Source organism: Hevea brasiliensis, unplaced genomic scaffold (assembly GCF_030052815.1).
Source record: "Hevea brasiliensis isolate MT/VB/25A 57/8 unplaced genomic scaffold, ASM3005281v1 Scaf1, whole genome shotgun sequence".
Taxonomy (NCBI): Eukaryota; Viridiplantae; Streptophyta; class Magnoliopsida; order Malpighiales; family Euphorbiaceae; genus Hevea; species Hevea brasiliensis.
This window is the reverse complement of record NW_026614585.1, coordinates 7,122,948-7,145,917: the sequence shown is the minus strand read 5'-3', so window position 1 is coordinate 7,145,917 and position 22,970 is coordinate 7,122,948. Positions and strand designations below refer to the sequence as shown.

At 29.6% G+C, this 22,970-nt stretch overlaps 1 protein-coding gene and 1 pseudogene across 1 annotated transcript in view; one reads left to right on the top strand and one right to left on the bottom strand.

Annotated features, from left to right (window-relative positions):
- Positions 1-22,970, bottom strand: part of LOC110631480 (proline-rich receptor-like protein kinase PERK8) — a 122,374-nt gene that overhangs the window by 76,797 nt on the left and 22,607 nt on the right. The window contains exons 3-11 of the mRNA XM_058141453.1: positions 3,751-3,858; positions 3,092-3,550; positions 2,919-3,002; positions 2,552-2,622; positions 2,261-2,346; positions 1,939-2,071; positions 1,409-1,567; positions 1,214-1,298; positions 67-631 (exon numbers count right to left, since the gene is read on the bottom strand). Coding sequence (XP_057997436.1) covers positions 67-631; positions 1,214-1,298; positions 1,409-1,567; positions 1,939-2,071; positions 2,261-2,346; positions 2,552-2,622; positions 2,919-3,002; positions 3,092-3,550; positions 3,751-3,858 — 1,750 coding nt within the window. The remainder of the gene's footprint in view (positions 1-66; positions 632-1,213; positions 1,299-1,408; positions 1,568-1,938; positions 2,072-2,260; positions 2,347-2,551; positions 2,623-2,918; positions 3,003-3,091; positions 3,551-3,750; positions 3,859-22,970) is intronic.
- LOC131176345 (probable amidase At4g34880) lies at positions 18,227-20,596 on the top strand (annotated as a pseudogene).

Here is a 22,970-nt window from a genome sequence, read left to right as displayed (position 1 = left end):
GGTTTTGGATTAAAAGGTGGTTTTGTCTTAAGATTTTGGTTTAGATATGGTCTTGTTAATGAATACGGTTCCCTCAAAGCCTTGCAAATAAAATGTCCTAGATGTGGCAAAGGTAAGGGCATACCTCGAAAATAAGAACCATAGGTTTTGTCCTCGGGAACAAACTCATAAACAAGCAGTCTATTTGCTCCTTCATTGCAGTATCCAATCAGGTTAACAAGATTTTCATGATGGACATTACTACTAATGGCTTTAATCTTCTCGAATTCATCTTCTTGCTCTCCAGGCTTATATTTAAATCTCTTAACTGTTACCGCTTCACCACTTAGGCATCCCTTGTACACTTGACCAGAACGACCCTCACCAAGAAAATTGTCGAGGGAGAAACCATCAGTGGCTGTAATTAGTTCTTTATAAGTAATTTCCCTCGGTTGATAATCTTGCAAGTTCTCAATGCCATTAGATGGAGTTTCTCGAATGTTGATGGAGGAACCATTAGCTGACGCTGTACGTTCTTGGTAGGTGTATTCCCTCGGCTTAATGCCATCATTAGCTTCCAAAGTGACAAGAGGCTTCTGCACCATATGCTGGAGATGGTCTTCATGATGAAATCCGTTAGCCTTAGGGTTATCTGGATAAAGGAAGAGAAGGATAAATTAGAGATTGTGGTGTAAGATAAAGGACAACTTGTTAAAGGAAAAGCTCATCAAAAATTAAGTCCAATAGATCACTCGAGAGAAATACTTCCATAATTATAAGTGGGAGACTCTAAATTTTTTTTTTTTTTAGCACGGTGACTTTGTTTTCAATAAAATATTTTTTTTTTCTTAAAAACCCACCATAAATGAATTCCTAAAAAAATTCATCCTCTATATATATATATATATATATATATATATATATATATATATATATATATATATTAAAGTACAAAATATGATCAATAAAAACAAAATAACTATAAAAAAATTTCTACTCAATTTTAATTTGATTATAAATTTCAATTTATTTTAATTTGGTTAAAATTAAAGCTTTAACTTATTTTAATTAAATTGGACGAATGTTCAGTAGAATTAAATTAAAGTTTTACAATTGAAAATTTGTAACTAAATGAAAAGTGAAAAATTCAGTGACCAAATATTTAATTTTTCTATAAATAAAATGAATAAAAAATCTAGAAAAAGTATTTCAGAATTTCTATAAGAAATGAAACCTTTTTTAGTGCTGTGTAAGAATTTATTATCTTCCCAATCCCATATCTGCTCTGGAGGTACAATCCCTTCAAGAACTTCAATGATCTGCATAGCATGATGTAGCAATGTTAAACAAGTTATGCAACCTGTGTAATTTTTTTCATTGATATATATATATGTGTATATATACGCGTATGTGTGCACTAAGTTCTTACCTCTTTCATTTTTGGACGAAACTTTGAAGGTTTAAATATAGAAGCTATAGCACAATAAATCATGCGTTTCATTTTTTCTGCTGGATAACTTGTTAATTTGGAGTCAACAAGATCTTCATATTTTCCCTTGCTCAAAGCTGATTCAATTTGAGTTCTTACCTAAATATTAAAAAATATATATATACATACATTCGTTAGTATTTTTCCATCAGAATTAAGCTTTGATAGTTTTCTAACATATTACTAATTGTGAGTTAACTCACATATTTGTAAATATATTTTAATTTTAAGAATTTTCTGCTAAAATAATTGGTCAAAACTCAAGTTTGTAGAACTACATATCTGAATTATGAAAACTATATAAATTCACTCATATTTTTAATATATTATTTGTTTACGTTCATTAAATAAAAAAATAATATTTTAATTATCAAACTAAATTTTCAAAAAAAAGTCAATAATTTATTTGTTTATACATAAAAATATTAAATTGCAGTAATATTGTAATCTATTATCAATAATTGTCATACCCATTCAATGATGTTAAAATTTATCGCAGAAGGCTTTTTCCCAGTAATGAGTTCTAAAAGTACAACACCAAAAGAATAAATATCTGACTTCTCAGAAACTTTTTGAGAAGGAGAATGCTCTGGATCTGCATAACTGCATATAACAAAAAATATAGTTATTTTTTTTTTTAAATGAAATTCTTTGCTAGGGAAGCTCAAAAAATTGGTGCTTTTCAATTTGTTGTTATTTTATTTTTATATATTGTAACTATTCAAAAAGTAAATCCTAATTAATAGAAATGTAAAATATAATTAATAACAAGAAAGAAATTTTGTATCTTACACGTTAGTTCCCTTCATCATGCTACTACTGATGTGAGTAATATCATCAGAAATAGGCAAAAATATGGCAAGTGAGAAATCTGCTACCTAAACAAAAATTAACTAAATAGATTAGGAGATTTATTTTGCCACATAATTTAATATAAAATACAATAAAGTAAACTTACATCCAAAATTAATGAGTTCAGATATGTACAGTTTTTCCAATTTTTTTTAAAAAGAAACTTTAGCAATTAACTTAGAATTTAAATGCCAAAATTTTAATTTTTTTTTATCAAACTATTCCAAATACCTTTGGCTGGAATTCATTGTCAATGAGTATATTAGCAGACTTGATATCTCGGTGTATAATTTTAGGATCACCTGAACATATACATATGGATTATGTGAGATTAGAAAAGTTTAATATGAGAATTTGGCCTACCATAGATCTAAAATATAAGATGTATAATGAAACCTATCTATATTTTTATGTCTTGAATCCATGATGGACTGAATTTATGTAAGAATTCCTCTTAACATGAAATTGATTAACACACGAAAAAAAAAATTGAAATTACATCAAGCCTCAAAATTTAATTATTATAGCCTGGCAAGCAGCAAATAAATTATTGATTACTCACAGCCTTCATGTAGATATTGAATTATTGATTACTCACAGCCTTCATGTAGATATTGAATCCCTTTAGCAGAGCCGACTGCAATTTTCATTCTGTTTTCCCACTCCAAAAGCTCCTTTCCTACTATATATCATAAGATCTTAATATCATATTTACAGCTATGCCCAGATAGTGATATGTATCAATATTTCAAGGCTTGAAAAGGGACTTACCATGTAAATGAAAATTCAAGGACTTATTGGGAACATATTCTAAAACAAGCAATTTATTAGCTTCTTCATTGCAGTACCCATCCAGCTTAACAATATGAGGATGACCTACATTTCTAAGGACCTCAATCTCCTCCAAATTTTTTTGGGGCTTTTCATGCTGTTCATCCTGTGTAATTTTAAGTTTTTTGATAGCTACGACTTTACCATGTAGCTTTCCCTCATAGACTTGACCAAAAGCACCCTCGCCAAGTAGAAAGTTGTTGGAGAATTGACCAGCTGCCGCTGCTAGTTGTTCAAAGCTATATTTCTTCAGCTCATATGCTTGATGGTTCTTGGAGGTAGGAGCATGACCTTGATTCTCCTTATCCTCAACTACTGAGCTAGATTCAATCGGATGTATAACCGGTGAGTGGTGAGGTGGTGAAGTTGGTTGGGGTGTAGGTAACATAGATCCACCGTCTGAAAATTTATAATACACCTCAAAGTTAGAAGAGAAGGAAAACTGTGATAAAAGAGTACAGATCGTGGATCTGTCCACCAAAAGTCTAAATTACTCCTGAAAAACGATTCCTTCATTTAACCCATATATACGCATCCAGAAATGGAGCATCATGGAGCATAAAATAGAAGTATAATTGAACGGCCTCTATGGCACTAACCTTGATTCTCTTGATCCTGAACTACAGAGCTAGATTCAATCTGACCTATAACTGGTGAGTGGTGAGGTGATGACACTGGTTGGAGTGCCGGCAATGTAGATCCACCATCTGAACAATTTATAACACGCCTCAAAGTTAAAAGAGAAAGAAAATTGTGAGAAAAGAGAAAAGATGGTGGACCTGTCCACCAAAAAATCTAAATAACTTCTCAAAAACGATTCCTTCACGGAACTCATGAGAAATGAACCATTATGAAGGGAAGTATAATTTAAGAGCCTCCATGGGACTAATACTTTGGACTTGTTAGTTAAAAAATTACCTTTTTTATCAGTGCTGCGATGTTTATCAGTACTTGTGTTTCCAAAACAACACCCTAAGCAGGAAGCCATCAGAGTTGCAAGGACACTACAGTTAAGATTTAGGGTAAGAAAGATATCAGAATGAAGAGGGAAGTATAGGTAGGAACGTTGGTTGAAACTTTGAAGAGGGGAGGCAACCTGGTAAAGATTTTGTAGAGAGAAACCCATAGAAGTAGCCGGTCCAGGTTTCTCCTAAACAATTATATTAAAAATATAACAACTTGCCCAAAATATAACAATTATTTATAAACGAAAAAAACATAACAGACAAAAGTCTTCCCTTGTATTTTCAGAAGTTGGCACTCCTACTCCAACCGCCAAGTGTGAACCCTAGTTCTCCCTTAGACTAATCATAAATTAAATGAAGATGGGACCTTGGTTATATCTCCTCGATTAATTTGAGAATTCGCTATCATAAAATCCTGAAAACAAATCCTAATAAAGGATCCATGGATTTGATGTTTTATGAAATGAAAGTGTATAGATTTAGATTTGAATAAGATCTAAATTTGTTTACAAGGTCGGTTGTCCAAGATTTTAGTAATCAGACTATGGTAGCAGTTTTTAAGCTTCTCAAATACATTGGATCTAAGTAGAAGTTATTTTATGCAAATGTTATATATCTAAGTAGAATCCATATAGTTAACTCCAAATTCTTGGAAAAAATGCTTAGTTGAATTGAGTTTAGTTGTCTTATGAACTCTGAGTTATTGAAGCTGTTGTTGTTACTATATGTATTCATTGCGTATAAATTATTTAAAAAGGAAGCCTTCAACTTTTTTTTTGTAAATAGGATTTTTTTTTTCTAAAAATAAAAGAGAACTATTAAAATTAAAGATTTTATTTTTTTTATTTTTTTCACTACAATATGTATATTTGTCTACTTAATAGTGTCAATGAACAAAAAGGATTGCTAGCAACATTTTGTTATCCGCTCTCTAAATGATATATTATTTCTTTCTAATTCATTAAGATTAATTTTATTCATATAATAAATTTTAAGATTTTTTTAATTTATCATTAAAAAATTCCCTTTTTATGTTAAAAAAGTTAATAATTAATTAAAATATATATAAAAGATAAAATTAAATAAAAAAGTGATTTTAAAAATTAAACTTGTAAATGCATACGCATATATGCTTATATTAAAATAAAGAAATTATATTTTTGTTTTAATTTACATAATTAAAACTTTAATCAATATATTGCTATTAACCATTGAACTAACAATTACTATTATTCTTAAGGAAAAAATTTAAAAATTTGATAGAAACACTTTTACCATTAAACTACAAATATTTTGATGATATGAATAATATATTTATTTTTAATGAAGTTTGTACACTATACTAAATATAATAAAATTTGATTAAAAAAATTTGATTATGCAATATAATATATTATTATAGTAAAATATATTAACATGATGAATTGAAAATTTAAATTCTGAATTATAAATTAAGGAAATAGTAATTTATAAAAAATAAAAAAAAGCAATGTCTTATATCATTTTTTCAAGGACTTGAGTGGTTCGAATACAGGACCCGCTAGTTATAGTTTGTTTTTAATTATATTTATTTATTTTAAATAATATTTATTATTTTTAATAATTTAAATAAATTTTATTTAAATTACAGTAATAAATAAGTATTATATTATTAAAGACAAATAAATACATTTATATTAATAATTAATGATATGAAGAAATTGATATATAATGACAAGATAATTTATTTTTATAAAAATATTATTAGAGATAAATTTATTTGATTCTAAAAGTAAATTTAGAAATTTTAGTATAAATAATTAAAGTTAATTTAATTTATCTTTAAAAATAGATTTAGGGGTAAATAATATAGTTTGTTAAAATAAAAAGAGAGACAATTTTGTTGTCTCTATAGGTTAGTAATGTAGACAAATATATTTGTTTCTGAATATTAAATTAGTGTTAAATATGTATTTGTCTTTATATTTGTTTCTAATTACATTTAGGAACAACAATAAATAGGAAAAATGATTATTTATTTTTAAAAATATATAGAGACAATAATAGCTTTTTGTGTCAAAATTTTTTTTGTCTCAATATAATAATTTTAGTATAGTGGACGTTTTATTTTCATTAAAAAATTGCTATAATTAAAAAATTTTGGAAATATGTAATAAATAAAATTTTAGTCATATTAATTATATCTTATAAGTACAATCTATAGAATAAATTATTAATTTCTTATATATATATATATATATAGTGAAATTATGTAATTGTATTTATATTAAATATATTGTATATTTTAAGATAAATTTATTAAGTATTATCTAATCCCAATAATTAAATTTATAAAGAAGATAAATTAAAATAAAATTTTAAATACTTTAAAATTTATAAATTTTAAATAAAATTATTATTTTCATCATGCCATGTATCAATTAATTATGCATTCATGATTAAGGTGGAGCCAAATGGTTTGAGCTATCACCATAACAAATAACAAACCAGTTTTTTAAATAAATCAATTATATAATAATCAATTAAAATTATAATTACTGTCATTTAGTTGTCATTATAATTAATTTATTATTTTATGAGTTAATTTTATGTATTAATTTTATATAAAATAACAAGAGTATAATATAATTTCTCTTAACAAGAATAATATAATTTCTCGCGTGTGCCGTGTGGACGTCACCTCCAGTCCAGTCCAATGTTGTTTCTTTGTATTATAGTTTCATAATTAAGGGTGGGATGGTAATTATAATAAAAGCTGCTCTTCGATCCTTGAATATATTGGATTATATTTTAATTTTTATAATACACATAGATTGTTGATCACGGTAAGAATTTTCCACATGTTGACCACATCTTTTTGCATGAACATGAAATAGAGGATAAATTATATAGTAAATCAGTTATTTTATATATATATATATATGACATCTTATATGAAATGATAGTTTAATAATGGGTGAATATGTAAATATGTGTAAATTTTAATGAGTAAACATATATGCATAGGTAGGTCTCACAATTTTATAACTACTCTGTAATTCTTTTTTTAAATATAACTACATTTGTATGCCTGTCTAAATATTATTTATTTATCATTTTATGTCACACGTTGACATAAAATTATTATGATACTATATAATTTCTCTGACAAAGAGAACCCTCCATGTAAATAAAACAATTGTTATTAAGTGAAAGGGATCGTTTAATCATAAATGTAAGAGGGAGAAAAAGAGAAGAGAGAGACATAAAATAGTGTTTCTATTGTCTTTGAGAGAGAGGGGGTAAAGATTAATTTTATTCTTTTCAATCTAAAAACTTATTATTATAGATTAGAGGGATTTTTGTAAAATAAAATTAAGAATTAAAAATTTTTTAATAATAAATTGAAAATGACGGATGAAAATAAAACAATTCTCAAAATTAATGGAGGGCTGATAAAAATAATTCAATTCAGTTGGCAATTTTCTTTTAATCATAATATTGATGAAAGTTGACAAGGATATATTTAACTGAAGATAGGATCATAATTCTCTTCTAGGTTAACTTCAGATAGAGATATTGGCTATCACAAAATGTATTTGGTGTTTTGTGAAATAAAAATGTATACATTTATATTTAAAGAAAATCTAAATTTGTTTACAAGGTTAATACAGATATGAAGCCATGATTGCAGATGATCTTGTCAGTTTTGGTATGGTTGTCCAAGACTTAATTAAGCAATCAAATTATGGCTATAGTTTTTAAGTAGTTAATCTCTAATTATTTTTGTCCGTTGAAAGGCCCACTGTGCCTTTGCTTGTACAACAAAGGCTAGGCCCTAAATCCCATTTAATAAATTATCACAGTTCCCTTTATAAGCGGGCTTTTTTCCAAAGCAAAATATTTGGTGTAGAAAAAAAAATACTTACAGAAATTGTAAAAATGAAATGAAATGTTCACTTTATTTTTAAGTTATTTAGACTTTAAATTAATTTGTTTTTTCCTCTAAAATCCAACCAATCATAGATCTCGTCTTCTTTGAACAATTAGCTCTCACCAATCACATCTCATCAAATTTTTTACCGATCAATAGCTCTCACTAATCTCTCAACCAATCATGCCTAATCACACAAAAAAGTTTACTAATCACAATTGATTTATATAGTGTTGTTAGGATTGAATTTGATCATATCAGCTAGACCGATTTAATTGATAACCAAGCCAATGACAGGTTCAGTTCAAGCTTCAATCCCTTTACTTAGCAAATTAGAGTTGACCCATATAAACTGGGCAAGTAACCAGTGATCCAATTAGATCATAAATCAAGTAATAATGATCAATTAGATAGATTAATCAAGTAACTATTAACAATTAGATCAATTAATAAAGTAATTATTAATCAAATTAGATCATAAATTAAGTAATTATGATCAATTACAACATAGTCAATTGGATAAATTAAGCAAGTAACTATTAGCAATTAAATTAATTAATCAATTAGATCTTAAATCAAGTAACAATGACCAATTAGATCATAATCAAGTACTATTGAGTATTTTATTAATTAATTATGTAGATCATAAATCAAGTAACTATAATTAATTAGATCATAATCAAGTACAATCTAATATTTTATCAATTAATCAAGTAGACCATAATCAGTTAGATCATAAATTAAGTAATTATAATATATTACATCATAATCAACTACTATCGAATATTTATCAATTAATAATTTATATCATAATCAATTATATCATAACTTAAGTAACTATGATCAATTACATCATTATCAAAACAAGTAAAAAAAAAAAAATTTACAACATCATCAAGTACTATAATGTATTTTATCAATTAATCAAGTAGATTATAATCAATTAGATTATAATCAAGTAACTATAATCCATTACATCATAATTAATTAGATAGGGGTGAGCAATATTCAATTTAAATCAAAATAGCCAATCGAATTGAATTAATTCCGAAATTTGATTTAGTTTTTCTGGAAATTCAGCTCGGTTTAATTTTTATTTATCAATTTTTTGATTGACTTGGTTTAGTTTTGGAGTTAACACAATATTTTCCTTTTTTTTTTCCTCTTGGGAAAATCTGATTCTTTAATCAATTAGATCATAAATAAAGTAACTATGATTAATTAGATCATAAAATCAATTAATTACGATCAATTACATTATAATTAAATAGTATAGGATATTTTATCAATTAATCTAGTAGATCATAATCAATTATATCATAAATCAAGTAGCTATAATCAGTTATATCATAATCAATTACATTGATTGATCAAATAACTATTAGCAATTAGATCATAATGAAGTACTATAAGGTGTTTTATCAATTAATCAAGTAGATCAAAATCAATTAGATTATAAATCAAGTAACTATGATCAATTACATCATAATTAACTAATCAATTAAATAGGGGTGGGCATTATACGATTCAAACCGAAATAACAAACTAATTGAACCAAATTAATTCAAAATTTAGTTTAGTTTTTTTAGAAATTCAATTTGGTTTAGTTTTTATTTTTGAATTTTTTTGTTTATTTGGTTTGGTTTTGGAGATAATGTAATATTTTTCCTTTTTTTCCTCCCTTTTATGAAAATCGGACCACTTAATTAATTAGATCATAAATCAAGTAGCCATGATAAATTAGATCATAATTAATTAGATAAATTAATTAAGTACCTATTAACAATTAGATCAATTAATTAAGTAACTATTAGTCAATTAGATTATAAATAAAGCAATTATGATCAAGACAGGCCACACTCCATCTCTACTGGATCTATTCCCTGGAGTATCCTAAAAAAGGAACCTTTTCTCTCTCCAGCCATTTCGGGTTAACGAGATGTGAAAGTGCCTCTCTCTTTGAAAAAGTAATAAGAATGAGGGGTGCTAAGGTTTTTATCATCCTGGCATCGAGCTATTTTTCTGTAGGACCTCCCCTATCATAATTAATAAATCATTATTCAGTTCAGACTAAAATAATATACCGGATCGATTTAATTTGGAAATTTAGTTCAATTTTTGTAAAAAATTCGATCCGGTTCAATTTTTATTTTTGAATTATTCGGTTTGATTTTAGAGATAATATAACATTTTTCCTTTTTCCTTTCCTCTTGTGAAAATTGAATCATCTCCCATTATTGTAAAACTCGAAGGGTGTATGAGATGGAAAATATAAATTTGATTCTGAAGAAAAAAATTCGGAAATGGATACATAAAGAAGATGTTTTAGATCGGTTATGGAATCCCCTGCTTGAGAATAAGTTATGAAATTAGAGGTTGAGATGTGTCATTATTGGCTAGAGTAATGGTAGACTCTGATAGGTTAAAAAATGGTGAGTTTTGATAGATTAAATAAATGATGGGATTGTATCTTATTGGTTGAATAATTGATGGAACATGATATGTTAAAGAGTTGGTAGTAATTAATTGGATGGCCAATAATAAAAGATAGAGAAGTAAATTTTGAAATCCAAATCTAAAAATTTCATTAAAGGCTAAATAGATATTGCAGATCTAAAAATTGCTTCAAATTTACCGAATTAACCTCATTCGTTCTTTTTTGTATGCATATTTTTGTACACAAAGTTAAGTCCATTTCCAAATAGATGTAACTGAAAAATTTAAACACCAATTAGGGGTGAGTATCAAAGAATTTATTAGGTAAGCGTGAGAGATACAAAACTAGGAAAAAGTTGACAAACAGCTGCAAAAAGCAGCTAGACACTGATAATGATATTGTCTCTTGCTAGATGCTATTATGTATAGCGTTTGGCAAAGGATATATGTATGAATGAAATAGTGTAAAGAAATCTAGATGAAAATGAAATTTGGAGCGAGAGATATTAAAAGGTCATAATTTTCTTGTCTGCCTTTAAATGAAAACTTTTAAAAAGTACATGGATAAAATTTTATTTTATTTATTTTTATCTTATCATTTTCCATTATGGAGATGTTTTATGCAATTGCATGACAAGTTATTTTGTAATTTGCGCCTGGAATGCTTTATTTATTTTTGATGTTTTAAAATTTTTTATATATCAAAATTAATTTTTATAATTGATTTTAAAAGAATACTTTTAAAATTAATATGATATATTTAAAAGAAATAATTGTAGTGTTTTAAGTATAATTTTTTATTTAATATAATAATTAGTAGAATATACGACGAGAGATAATTTTAAATAAAGACCGAAACTTTGAACCTCTCCGTTATTTACCCATTTTATAGAGCCTGCTGGAAAGTGACGTGTGTTGCAACCTGCTGTACCAATTTTTTAAACTAAATTTCATTTTGGTCCTTCAACTTTCCATAAATCTTATTTTCCACCCCAAAACTTCTACAACTTTTCCTTCAAGTCCAAGTTCAAATTAAAATTTTCTCCCCAAAACTTTATAAATTTTATTTCCATTCAAATAATAACCATATTTAATATTACTTCAAAAATTAGGGTATTGCATTTCTCTCCCCTAAAAATGAATTTTGTCCTCAAAATTCCACAGCTTAAGGAGCTAGAAATTTTAATCCAAAACCACCATAATTCCACTGATATTAAACTCTTTTTCCCCGTATATAGATACTATTATACACAACTTTTGCATTCTTACTAAATCTACCACTAACTATACCAAACTTATATTTTCCTCCTTTTCTCTATCTTCACATTTAACTTATGAGACACACTCTCACTGCTACCTTGTTCTTAAAATCCAAATATCAAATATCTCAACATTTATTCCCAATCTTAGTAGAGCTAGTAACAAATTATATTAGAAAATTAACTATTTATATCTAAAAGAATTATCTTCTCCATAGCCTTTATAAATTAAAAATACACTTACCTTATTCTTCAAATAATTAATCACTGAACCCTTATATTGTAGCCTACTTTATGCTATGAAAACAACTAAGTGATCATTATTCCTTTATAACATGTATTACTATTTCACCATAAGGATAACACATTTATAGCATGCTATTTTTATAATCTTATGCTTTTCACTTTATACAACTACCACAATTGAGTCATTCCAATAACTGATTGCACATCATTGTCTAATCCCCAAAGGATGCAAATTCCTCTTTGATACGATACCATTATCTCCATGATACTTGTCAAACTATGATTGATGCACCATTTGAAAATTCTATCCATTTCATTATTTCTCACTTTAAAATTTATTACTGACTAAGACTCCAAATTAATTTCCAAGGCATAGATCCCATTACACTCAAATATGTATCTTGTTAGATATGCTAGCATCTCAACTGTATATAATAAACTCTGACAGCTTGAGAGCAATGCTGGCATCTTAGGCTTTATGATGACATTGCTAAAGGCCCAAGAGCAATAAAAATGCTGGTCATACACAATGCACAGAGCGGCCTTCAAAGAGCAAAATAAGCTGGCATCCAACTGGAGGAGCAAATGCTGACAACATGCAATGACTGTTTAATGATGCTAATGCAAATGCTGATGCTCATGCTGATGATGATGATGCTTATGCAGATGCAATTGCAAATGCTGCTGGCATCACTCTAGGGGAGCAATTAAAAATAATCTAGTCATACGCATGTGCAGAGCTATCCCAAAAGGGCGAACCACCCGATATACGCCCCAAAGGCTATGTGTATATCAAGCGTTGTCCCAAAGACAATATAATGCTAAAATATAAACCCTGTCATCAAAGGGTAATCTAACAGGTGCATATAAGAATGTAACAAGGCTCTTAATTCACCTTAATCTTTCATAATCCTCATTAGAACCAACTATTCTTTCTCATCATGTAAGTATAACACTCCCAATAAAATTCAATGATGACACATTATAACTTCTTCTTATTGCTAACACTCTTATATTCACATATCATATTTGATATATTCATAACCCATAGTTCTCTTGAAGCACTCCATCAAGATATATGTTCTATAATATAATATTTAAATAAAAATCTCAAGTTACAAATCTATCTCATACTCCTTAACATTTCGAATTTACTAGCATCAACAACCACCATAATTGTCATTTATAATCATAATAACATCATGGCCATGTTGAGCCAATTCCTCATAATTCAAAAAAGAAAAAACATTGCTACATAGTATATCATGATCACATAACTTATATAACTATAATTTTAAAAATATATAATCATCAGACTAATTTAATTTTTCCAACTCGTATTTACTTCCTGGTTCACTCTATCACATACTCACATTTTTGCTATCCATATTTATACTTGCCAAGTTTCCACTTTCAATTTTTTTTTCCTTATAATATCCTTCACAAATGTATTTTTAAAGTCTAGTCCTCTTAATTAGGATTCCAAACTAATTCCTTAATTAAAAATAATTTCATAACTAACACACTTCTAAGTCAATATAGAGCTTCTAGCTCATAATATCACCTTACTAAACAAAATTTTAGCTCTTCAACTATTGTCAAAAACTAAAATCCCAATGCTATGCTCATCAACAAGTTCAAACTAATCTTTTACTTATATCCATATTGACTTAAACATTAACTACCCTACTGTAGATTTCCTTCCCTTGCTTCCCCAGAACAGTGGAGTCTAGCTAATTAGAGCTCTAAAAACCATCAACCTGATTCTCTTTTCAATTAATATCTGCAAAACTAGTGAGTTAGGTGGGGTGAGTATAGACCACTCAATGAGTTGGCATTTACAATATTCATCATGCAACAAAGGAAATACACAAAGGAAATAAATTAAATAATGAGAATTTAGGATCAGCTGAATAAATTGAATAATCAAATTCAACATGCTATGCAATTCTAGAATCTCCAAATCACTCAAATTATATTCTCTCTAGTCTCCAATTATTCCTCACAGGAGAAAAAACAAAAATTATCGATAATTGGTATTTGACATCCAAAGATATGCCAGAGTATCAAATAGATATCTAAATCATATCCATGCTAAGTCAAACCTTGCAGTGGCGGCTCCACCCTCTCTATGGGTAGCCCTTTCCTACTACAATAAACTACAATTTTGGCATCCTTTTGACGAGGGCAAATGTACTAAATATAATTTAGTATCTCAAAATGATACAAAGGCATATCATGGTTGTCAACACCATAGTCCATCAAACTAACAAACTCCAATAACATAGTCCTGTTAAATAAATCATTGCTACCCAAGGTAACCAAACAATTTCATCAAAATAAATCACAATCTCATAAAATTTCTCATAGCTCTCAAATATTAAAGAACATATGCTAAACCACCTCTCTATACGAGCTATTAAACTCATCACTATTTATCATTTGTCTCGGTATCTCATAACCTTAACTCTCTTCCTAGACTTACTAGCATGCATAAGATGTCGGAATAGTAAGGAGCAACAATATGATAGAATTAATTTGAACAATAAAGATGAATCAAATAATCAACATATTATCCAAAGCAAATTAAAATTTTTCAAAGGATCAATAATTAATTGAGAAGAAAATTCATGCCATATATTGTAAATATCACTCACCTGATCTCATGATACCAACTAGCAAATATCACGTTCCATCCACTTAAAACCATAGTCAAAAGCTCCTCCTAAAACCATAACAATAATCAATCAAAATCAACCATAAACTTAGATTTTTCTAATTAAAAATCTGATAAAATTTAACAGCATTTCCATTTAAATTAGACTAAACTCTCCGTCATAAATCTCAAATCCACAAGCCATTAATCCTATCAATATTTTCAATTATCCAACTTATAGCTCTATAAAAATTATAATATCAAAAATAATACTCAATTTCATAATTTCCTTAATCATTAAAATATACTCATACACCAAAAATCCAACTAAAATTCACATATATATTTCTCAAAAAAATATTCCACAATCACATAATAATTTAACAACTTCATATCCTATCTGAAAATAATCTTAGTTCCATCAAAATCACTTATTCAACTTAACTTAACCATTAATACCCAATCCGGCAGCTTGTGCATTTAAATTTATATATAATGATTCAACCGTCAGATAAACTCCAAATTTTAACCATATATTCAAGACATCCCTATACAACATCAGTAAAAATTTTAGCATCAAATTATCTCTATATCATGAGATATCAAAATATTCATTCAATCCTTCAAAATCTGAATTTTGCAAAAATCAGTCTTACTCAAGCAGCTCATGCAAAACAATTTATATCTCATAAACCACAAGTTTAAAATTCACCAAATTTTAACACAACAGCCTCAACATCCCAAATATCATTTGTACCAAATTTCATAATTTTCTAAGTATCATAACCATTTATTTTTCTCAAATTTCAGTAGCTAAAATTCAAAATTCAACTTGCAAACAGTCTGTGTGCAACAATATATTTCTCCAAATCCAACTGTTGAAAAATCACCAAATTTTAACCATAACTTCCACACATACAAACCTCAAACACAAACAATTGTTGAGCCAAACTCACCGGGATAGAAGAGAAACATGCTGCCTCTGCTCTGTTTTTGCTACTATTCACCTTCTTCTCCATTTCTCTCTCTCAAATTCCTTGTATCCCAGATAAAAAATCTTTCTTTTCCCCTTGTTAGTGCTCTTTCTTGCTAGAAAAACTCAGAAAAAAAAAAAATCCAGCATTAACTCCCTCTTCCCTTCTCTTCTTCTCCTTCTTCCTTTCTTTTTTTCTTTTCCTTTCTTTTTCCTCCTCTCCTCTTTCCTGATTATTCTTCCCATTTTTTCCTTTTATAGAGCTGCTGGAGAGTCACGTGGGTTGCAACCTGCTGTCCAATTTTTTTTTTACCAAATTTCATTTTGGTCCTTCAACTTTCCATAAATCTTATTTTCCACCCCAAAACTTCTACAACTTTTCCTTCAAGTCCAAGTTCAAATTAAATTTTTCTCTCCAAAACTTTATAAATTTTATTTCCATTCAAATAATAACCATATTTTATATTTCTTCAAAAATTAGGGTGTTACAGAGTTCCTTATGCAGCTTCATGGAGGAGACCCTACACCAGCCAAAACTTGCACAACCTGGTGCATAACTTATACACTTTCATTTGTTCCCTTATGCAGTTTCATGGAAGAGACTCTGCAATTGCCGAAACTTGCACAACTGACTGCACAACTTGTGCAACTCCTCATGCAGCTTCACAGAAGGAATTCCCAGATGGTCGAAACTTGTATAACTTACCGCATAACTTGTGCAGTCTAGTTATGCACTTTTAGGGGAGACTTCAAAGCTTGCAAAAACTTGCATAGGTAGCTCGCATAACTTGTGCAACCTCATGGGAAGCCTCTGTAACTGCCAGATTCGCACAATATCTTGCATGACTTGTGCATTTCTTCATAAATGTGCTGGAAAGAAAAGATTTTCCCATGTGAATCGATTACCTCACACACCATTTTAGGGTTTTCTTTGTCAGAGAATATAAATAGACTTTTTTTTACCTCATTTAGATAGACAGAAAAACAAAGGAAGAGAAAAAGACACAAAAAAGGCAAGGGAGAGGAAGCAGCTGGCATTTTGTTCCAGCACCAAATTTGGAAATTTCTTCTTTTCTTTACCATTTTCTACCTTTCGTTTACTAGGTTTCTTTGTTCTTAGTTTATTTTCCAGATTTATTTCCATATTTGCTAGGAATCTTTTGTATTAAATAAGGGTAGTGATTAGTTTTCAAGGATTCTGGAGTTTGGCTATGTAACATTTAAGATATTTTGTGGATTTTAAGTGGGTAATTCATATTATATAGTTTTTATGAGGTTTCATCCATTTCTTGTGTGCTTAATGACATGCTTAGTGTAGGATCCCATTAAGTAATATTCATAATCCTTGGTTGAAGCACCGGAAGCAGAAAACCTTGAGACAGATAATCAAGAAATTAGACTTAATTAACTTGGATCTAGAAATAAACTAAAGATTTAGAGGATTAATAGATTGATTAAGGAACCTAAAGAGTTTTAATTAATTTCAACTCTGCGAAAGTAGGATTGAGTTAATTAGAATACTCTTTATCTCACTCGAAAGGGTATTCAAAAGATTTAAGAATTAATCTCCTTGAAACTCATAATTCCCATGAGTTTGGATAACCAATTTAAAATCCCAATTTAACTTGAATATGAACCCCTAAACTCCAGAGCCATTTTATTATCATTGATTGTTGGTTGAGTTTGATTGATTATCAATTAAATTTTTGCCACACTTAATTTTGTCGGGTTTATTTCTTATAAACATATTTGGATTCCCATTAGGTTATTTCTTAGTTGAAATTGCAATTATACTCTTAAAATTCCATTCTCTTCCTTCTATTACCTTTTTAGTTTAAATTTAACTATAATTTGTTAATTTTACATCAACAATTGAATCACTAACGTAACTCTCCGTGGGAACGATATCTTTTTTTATACTACTTATGTGACCCGTGCACTTGCGGTTGGGCCACATCAATACAAGATTTTTTTAATCTCTTGTTCCATTTTTTTGTTATACATACATTGCGATATGAAATTTTGAGTGTAAACATGTACCAGTAAGCTTGGTCATCGGCCTAGTTTGATTTAATCGAAAATTTCGATTCTATTTTTAGCGGTTTAAGCTTGGATTCAAAAATAATTTGATTATTTGGCGTCCTTTACATATATGTCTTACTTTTTTTCTTAAAAAAAAAAAGAATCTAATTATTGAACCAAAAATGGTTTGAATCACTAATTTAATTTGATTTCGATATAGAGTTTAGAAAAGAAGTCAAAACAGATTCTTCCATAATTGATTTGATCAGGTTTGGACCCTGAAATCATTAACTTGAGTGGATTCCAAATTTGACTTGAACCAATCTCAATTTGGTTCAAGGCTTGCAGGTCTATGTACCAGGCATGAATCCGTTAATATTTTATTTTTGGAATGACAATTTTTAGTGACCGGTGTAAATAACTATATACCAAATGTGGGTAATAATTACTCAACAACTATATAATAATGTCCTACATCAAAAAGAGAAAGACAGACAATGATTATGTTTTTATTAAGCTGCATCATTTTTCATCCCCTCCCTACCATATCCAGAGCTAATAATTAAGCTAAATGATTTTACTCTTCATTTGAGCAGTGCAGAGCTATGCCTACCAATTCACCACTTCTTTTAGTTCTTTCATCCATATTATTATGTTCTTAACCAAGATAACTATCGCGTTCTCAATAAAAGAAGCAACTATTGATGATCTTCAACTGGCATTTAAGCGGAAACATCTAACCTCCAGACAACTCGTTCAGTTCTACCTCAAAGAAATCCGCAAGCTCAATCCTGTCCTTCGAGGGGTCATAGAAGTGAACCCTGATTCTCTCTACCTAGCTGATAAGGCTGACCAAAAGTGCAAGGCTAAGGCTTCAGGTTCTTTGCATAGTTTACATGGCATTCCTATCCTCCTCAAAGATAACATCGCTACCAAAGATAAGCTCAACACCACTGCTGGCTCGTTTGCGCTGCTTGGTTCAGTCGTTCCCCGAGATGCAGGTGTGGTGTTGAGGTTGAGGAAAGCTGGAACCATCATATTAGGGAAGGCTAGCATGACAGAATGGGCTGCTTTTAGATCGAAATTTTTACCTCGTGGTTTCTGTGGAAGAAAAGGTCAAGGAAGGGTAAGCCCACCATAAGGTCCTTGTATTCCTATTAACTAGTCAAGTGGTTTCAATTGCGTAATAGATAAATAAGGGGATTATGTTTGAGTGGTTGCAGAATCCTTATGTTCTATCAGCAGGGACATGTTGGTCAAGTAGCGGATCAGGAATATCAGTAGCAGCAAATGGTAGCAGTGTCCCTGGGGACTGAGACTGATGGCTCCATCTTATGTCCATCCAGTGCTAACTCCATTGTGGGTATCAAACCAACCGTTGGTCTCACTAGTAGAGCTGGAGTCGTCCCAATCTCCCCTAGACAGGATTCAGTTGGGCAGGTGATACTGGTGTTAACAAACAGTTATTTGGTTTGTAGAACATTTTCCACTTACTTTCCAAGATTTTTTCAGTTTCTAAGTCAATTTTGATGTGTTTATAAGAATTGCTTGAGAAAAGAACTTCTCTGAACCAATAATTCCTCTGCTGAACTCTCCATTCATGAACTCTGCAGCTACACAGACTATCCATCTATAATGGAAATTAGCTTCGTTGTACTTTTCTGTATTCATTTTGTTTTAGTTTTCTGTATGTTCTTACTGATTTTACTTCTCTCCATAAAGAAATTCGAATTTATTCTGAGATGATGGTTGAATATTTAGTCTTTTTGGACATGAATATGCACATAAATGATTTGGTGAATTGAGAATTTTATTCTGTGATTATTATTGACAAAGGAATTGTCACATGTTGGATGGAGCAGGCCACTGTGCCGAACAGTGAGAGATGCTGTTTATGTCCTTGATGCTATTGTAGGCTTTGATTATTATGATAATGCGACTAGAGGTGCAGCCAAGTTCATTCCACGCGAGGGCTACAAGCAATTCCTTGAGCCTGATGGCCTTATAGGGAAGCGATTAGGGATAGTCAGGAATCCTTTCTTCAAGTTCTGTAATGACGAGGGATCTGTTAAAACTCGAGCTTTTAAGCACCACCTTGACACACTAAGGTAATAGAATGAGACTTTCATAGTTCTAGTTTAAATAATCCACTAGAGAATTGGTTTAATTTTTTATAAGCATAACTTGATGAAACATTTCTGTGAAAAAAAAAAGGGAAAAAGGAGCAATTCCGGTAGATGATTTGGAAATTTCCAACATCGATGACATCATAAATTTCACTGGAAGTGGTGAATGTAATGCATATCTGGCCGAGTTCAAGCCAGCGATTAATGCATACCTAAAACAACTGGTGAAATCCACAGTGCGAACCTTAGCAGACCTCATTGCCTTCAACAAGAAATTCTCCAACTTGGTAAGTAGGCGATTTGATTTTATTTCAATGTGCATTCCTTGGTAGATTACAGAATTTGGTTGATTTTTTTTCAATGACTGTGCAGGAAAAGACCAAGGAATATGGTCAAGACACGTTTGAAGCTGCTGAATCCTTGAGGGGAGCTGACAAACTACTAAAGATAGCAGTGGCAAATTTGAACAGAATTTCAAGAAATGGTTTTGAGGAATTGGTGAGGAAGCATAAACTACATGCACTAGTGACTCCTTATGATTTTGGAATGAACTCATATGCCTCAACTCTTCTTGCATTCAGAGGACATCCAGGAATCACTGTCCCTGCTGGGTATGACACTAAGGGGGTACCCTTTGGCATCTGCTTTGGAGGATTAAAGGGTACAGAACCAAAACTAATAGAGATCGCTTATGGCTTTGAGCAGGCTACTAAGATTAGGAAGCCTCCTTCATTCAAGCCTTGAATCTTTAACGTGAAAGTGGAAGCCTTCGGCAGTTCATTTCGAAGTCAAGGATTTAGGATAAAGTCTCTAAATTTCTTTAGCTTGTACAAGTATTTAACATGACTATTTGCCTGCAAACCAAGGGCAAAAGGACAAAATGTGATGTCATTCTGTTCCATTTAAGGCTAAGTCAGCACCTGCAAGTTTAGTATGATAGCACCCTTTTAATCTGGGTAAAACCTTAAGTTTGAGGGCGTTTTTTTTTTTTTCCTTAAAACCCTAAAACAAAGATTGAGATAATGGCATTTAAATTTTTTTTAATAATAAAAAGTATCCATTTAAATTGAAGTGGATTTGAAATAAATTTTTATTAATTTTTTTTTACTTAAGCCTTGATGGATTGAGTAATAGTAAGTTACTACCGTGAATATGTAGAGAGATATACCTTTAAACTTGAAAATTTATAAATATTATTTTGAAAACATATTTATATTTAATTAATTATTTATATAAAACTCAAATATGACTCAAACCTAGTTAATACATGCATTATTTTTTAAATACAATTATATACTATCCGGACACAGGATTCAATCAAATTAGATATTTGAAAATATTTTACCATTCTCATTGCTACCTCACCAATGACACGTAAAATGAGGTTAAAAAATATATAAAATAATTTTTTTAAAATAATTTTTTTTTATTATTTATTTGTAAAATTGGCAACCAGTTAAAAATCAATTTCAACATTTGAAATTTATTAAAAATTTTTTTAATATGTTCATATTATTTAGAGAAAAGTAAAAAAAAAAAAAAAACTCTGTAATTTCAAGATTTAACACATTAGGGATTGTTGTTTAATTTTTATCAATTTGATAACTTTTTTTTTCTTTTATTAGCAAATATAGTCCAAACTATTAGTTACTGTTAAATGATACTGACATGCTAAACATGTAGTATTGATTTGGCAATGCATGGCGGATGTGACGTTGACATATCGGCACATGGCAAACAGTCACCAAGTGTTCGCTCCGTCGGCATCACTTAATATTAATTAACGATTTAAACCATATTTTATATAGAAAGAAAATATAGGATATCAAATTGAAAAAATCAAACCACAATCTCTCGAGTATCAAAATGTGAAATCAAATGATTTTTTTTTTAATTTTTCTCAACTTTTATTCTTTAATATAAGAAAAAAAGACAATTAATAACCGGCAATAGTCAATATTCATTAAAAATTTCTTTCTTTTTAGTGATTTTATTAAAGTTTAAAAATCAATTTTCTTTCTTTAAGAATCATTTAAAAAAAAGTTTATTTTTTTCTTAAACTAAATATCTTTTTAATAAGCAAAATTTTTATTAAATTAAAGTTCAGGAAAAACTTAAACCAAATAATTTATCTGTGAAAAAATTAGAGAATGTTTTCAACGAGGCTAATTAAACGAAGGAAGAAACAGATATAAACAGATGGACTTTCCCTCTACAGAGAGGGATGTTCCCACTAAATAGAGATATATTCCGAGCGGCATAAAAACAAAATGATTATTGGTGGAACTGAGCGTTGTCCTTCCGCCTATTCCAACGTTGCCATCACATAAAACATTGGCCTGGCGCACTACTATGGACAATCCATCGTGCCAAAAAGCAACACCACTACGCCACTCCCATTGCACTTTTCTACTCTCCTTAGCCAAACTACACATAATTACACATAATTACAAAAAATTTAATGATTTATGTTCATCCAATGCCCATCAATGGAGTGTTAATTGGTCTCTCACTAGCAGAGATGGGGTTATGAAATTAGATTACCACTAATTAATGCTGAATATATAAAACAACAGCATCAGATGCTGTACAATTCCTCGAGATGCCATTGCATGCTTTGATTAATTCCAATTAATGCCGCTGTTAGTGCTACCACAGTAGGTGAGAATTACGCATTCCAAAAGCTGGTTACAAACAATTTCAAAGGCAAGTCACTGGGAAACTCAGGAATCCATTCATCAGTTTCACAAATGATATTGAGGGATCTGTTCTTCAATTTTGTGAATTGGAAAGTTTTGCAGCATATAAAAAATATTGAACTATTTTGAATTAATTGTTCTTGAAGACGACAGCCAACTTTTACTAGTTCCTTTCAGTGGTTATGCAGGAACGGTCGGATTTATTGATCCGACACAGATGGATGATATATGTTTAAGTATTTTTTGGAATATTTAATAAAAATTATTTTACTTACAAAAAAAAAAATTGGCTATGCAGGAATTAGAGCTCCTGCTGGCTGTATATATTTTCTTAGGATGATTTTTCTAAGAACAAACAGTTCTTGAAACTATAAACGGAATTTTATTTATTCGCTTTTGATTTTTGTATTGATGGATATCTGAATTGTTCATGCGAAAATAATGTTTTGCTCACTATTATATTATAAAATGATTATTTCATGTTAATTTTTATCCCGCAGCAATAGCTGAAGGAACTATTTGGC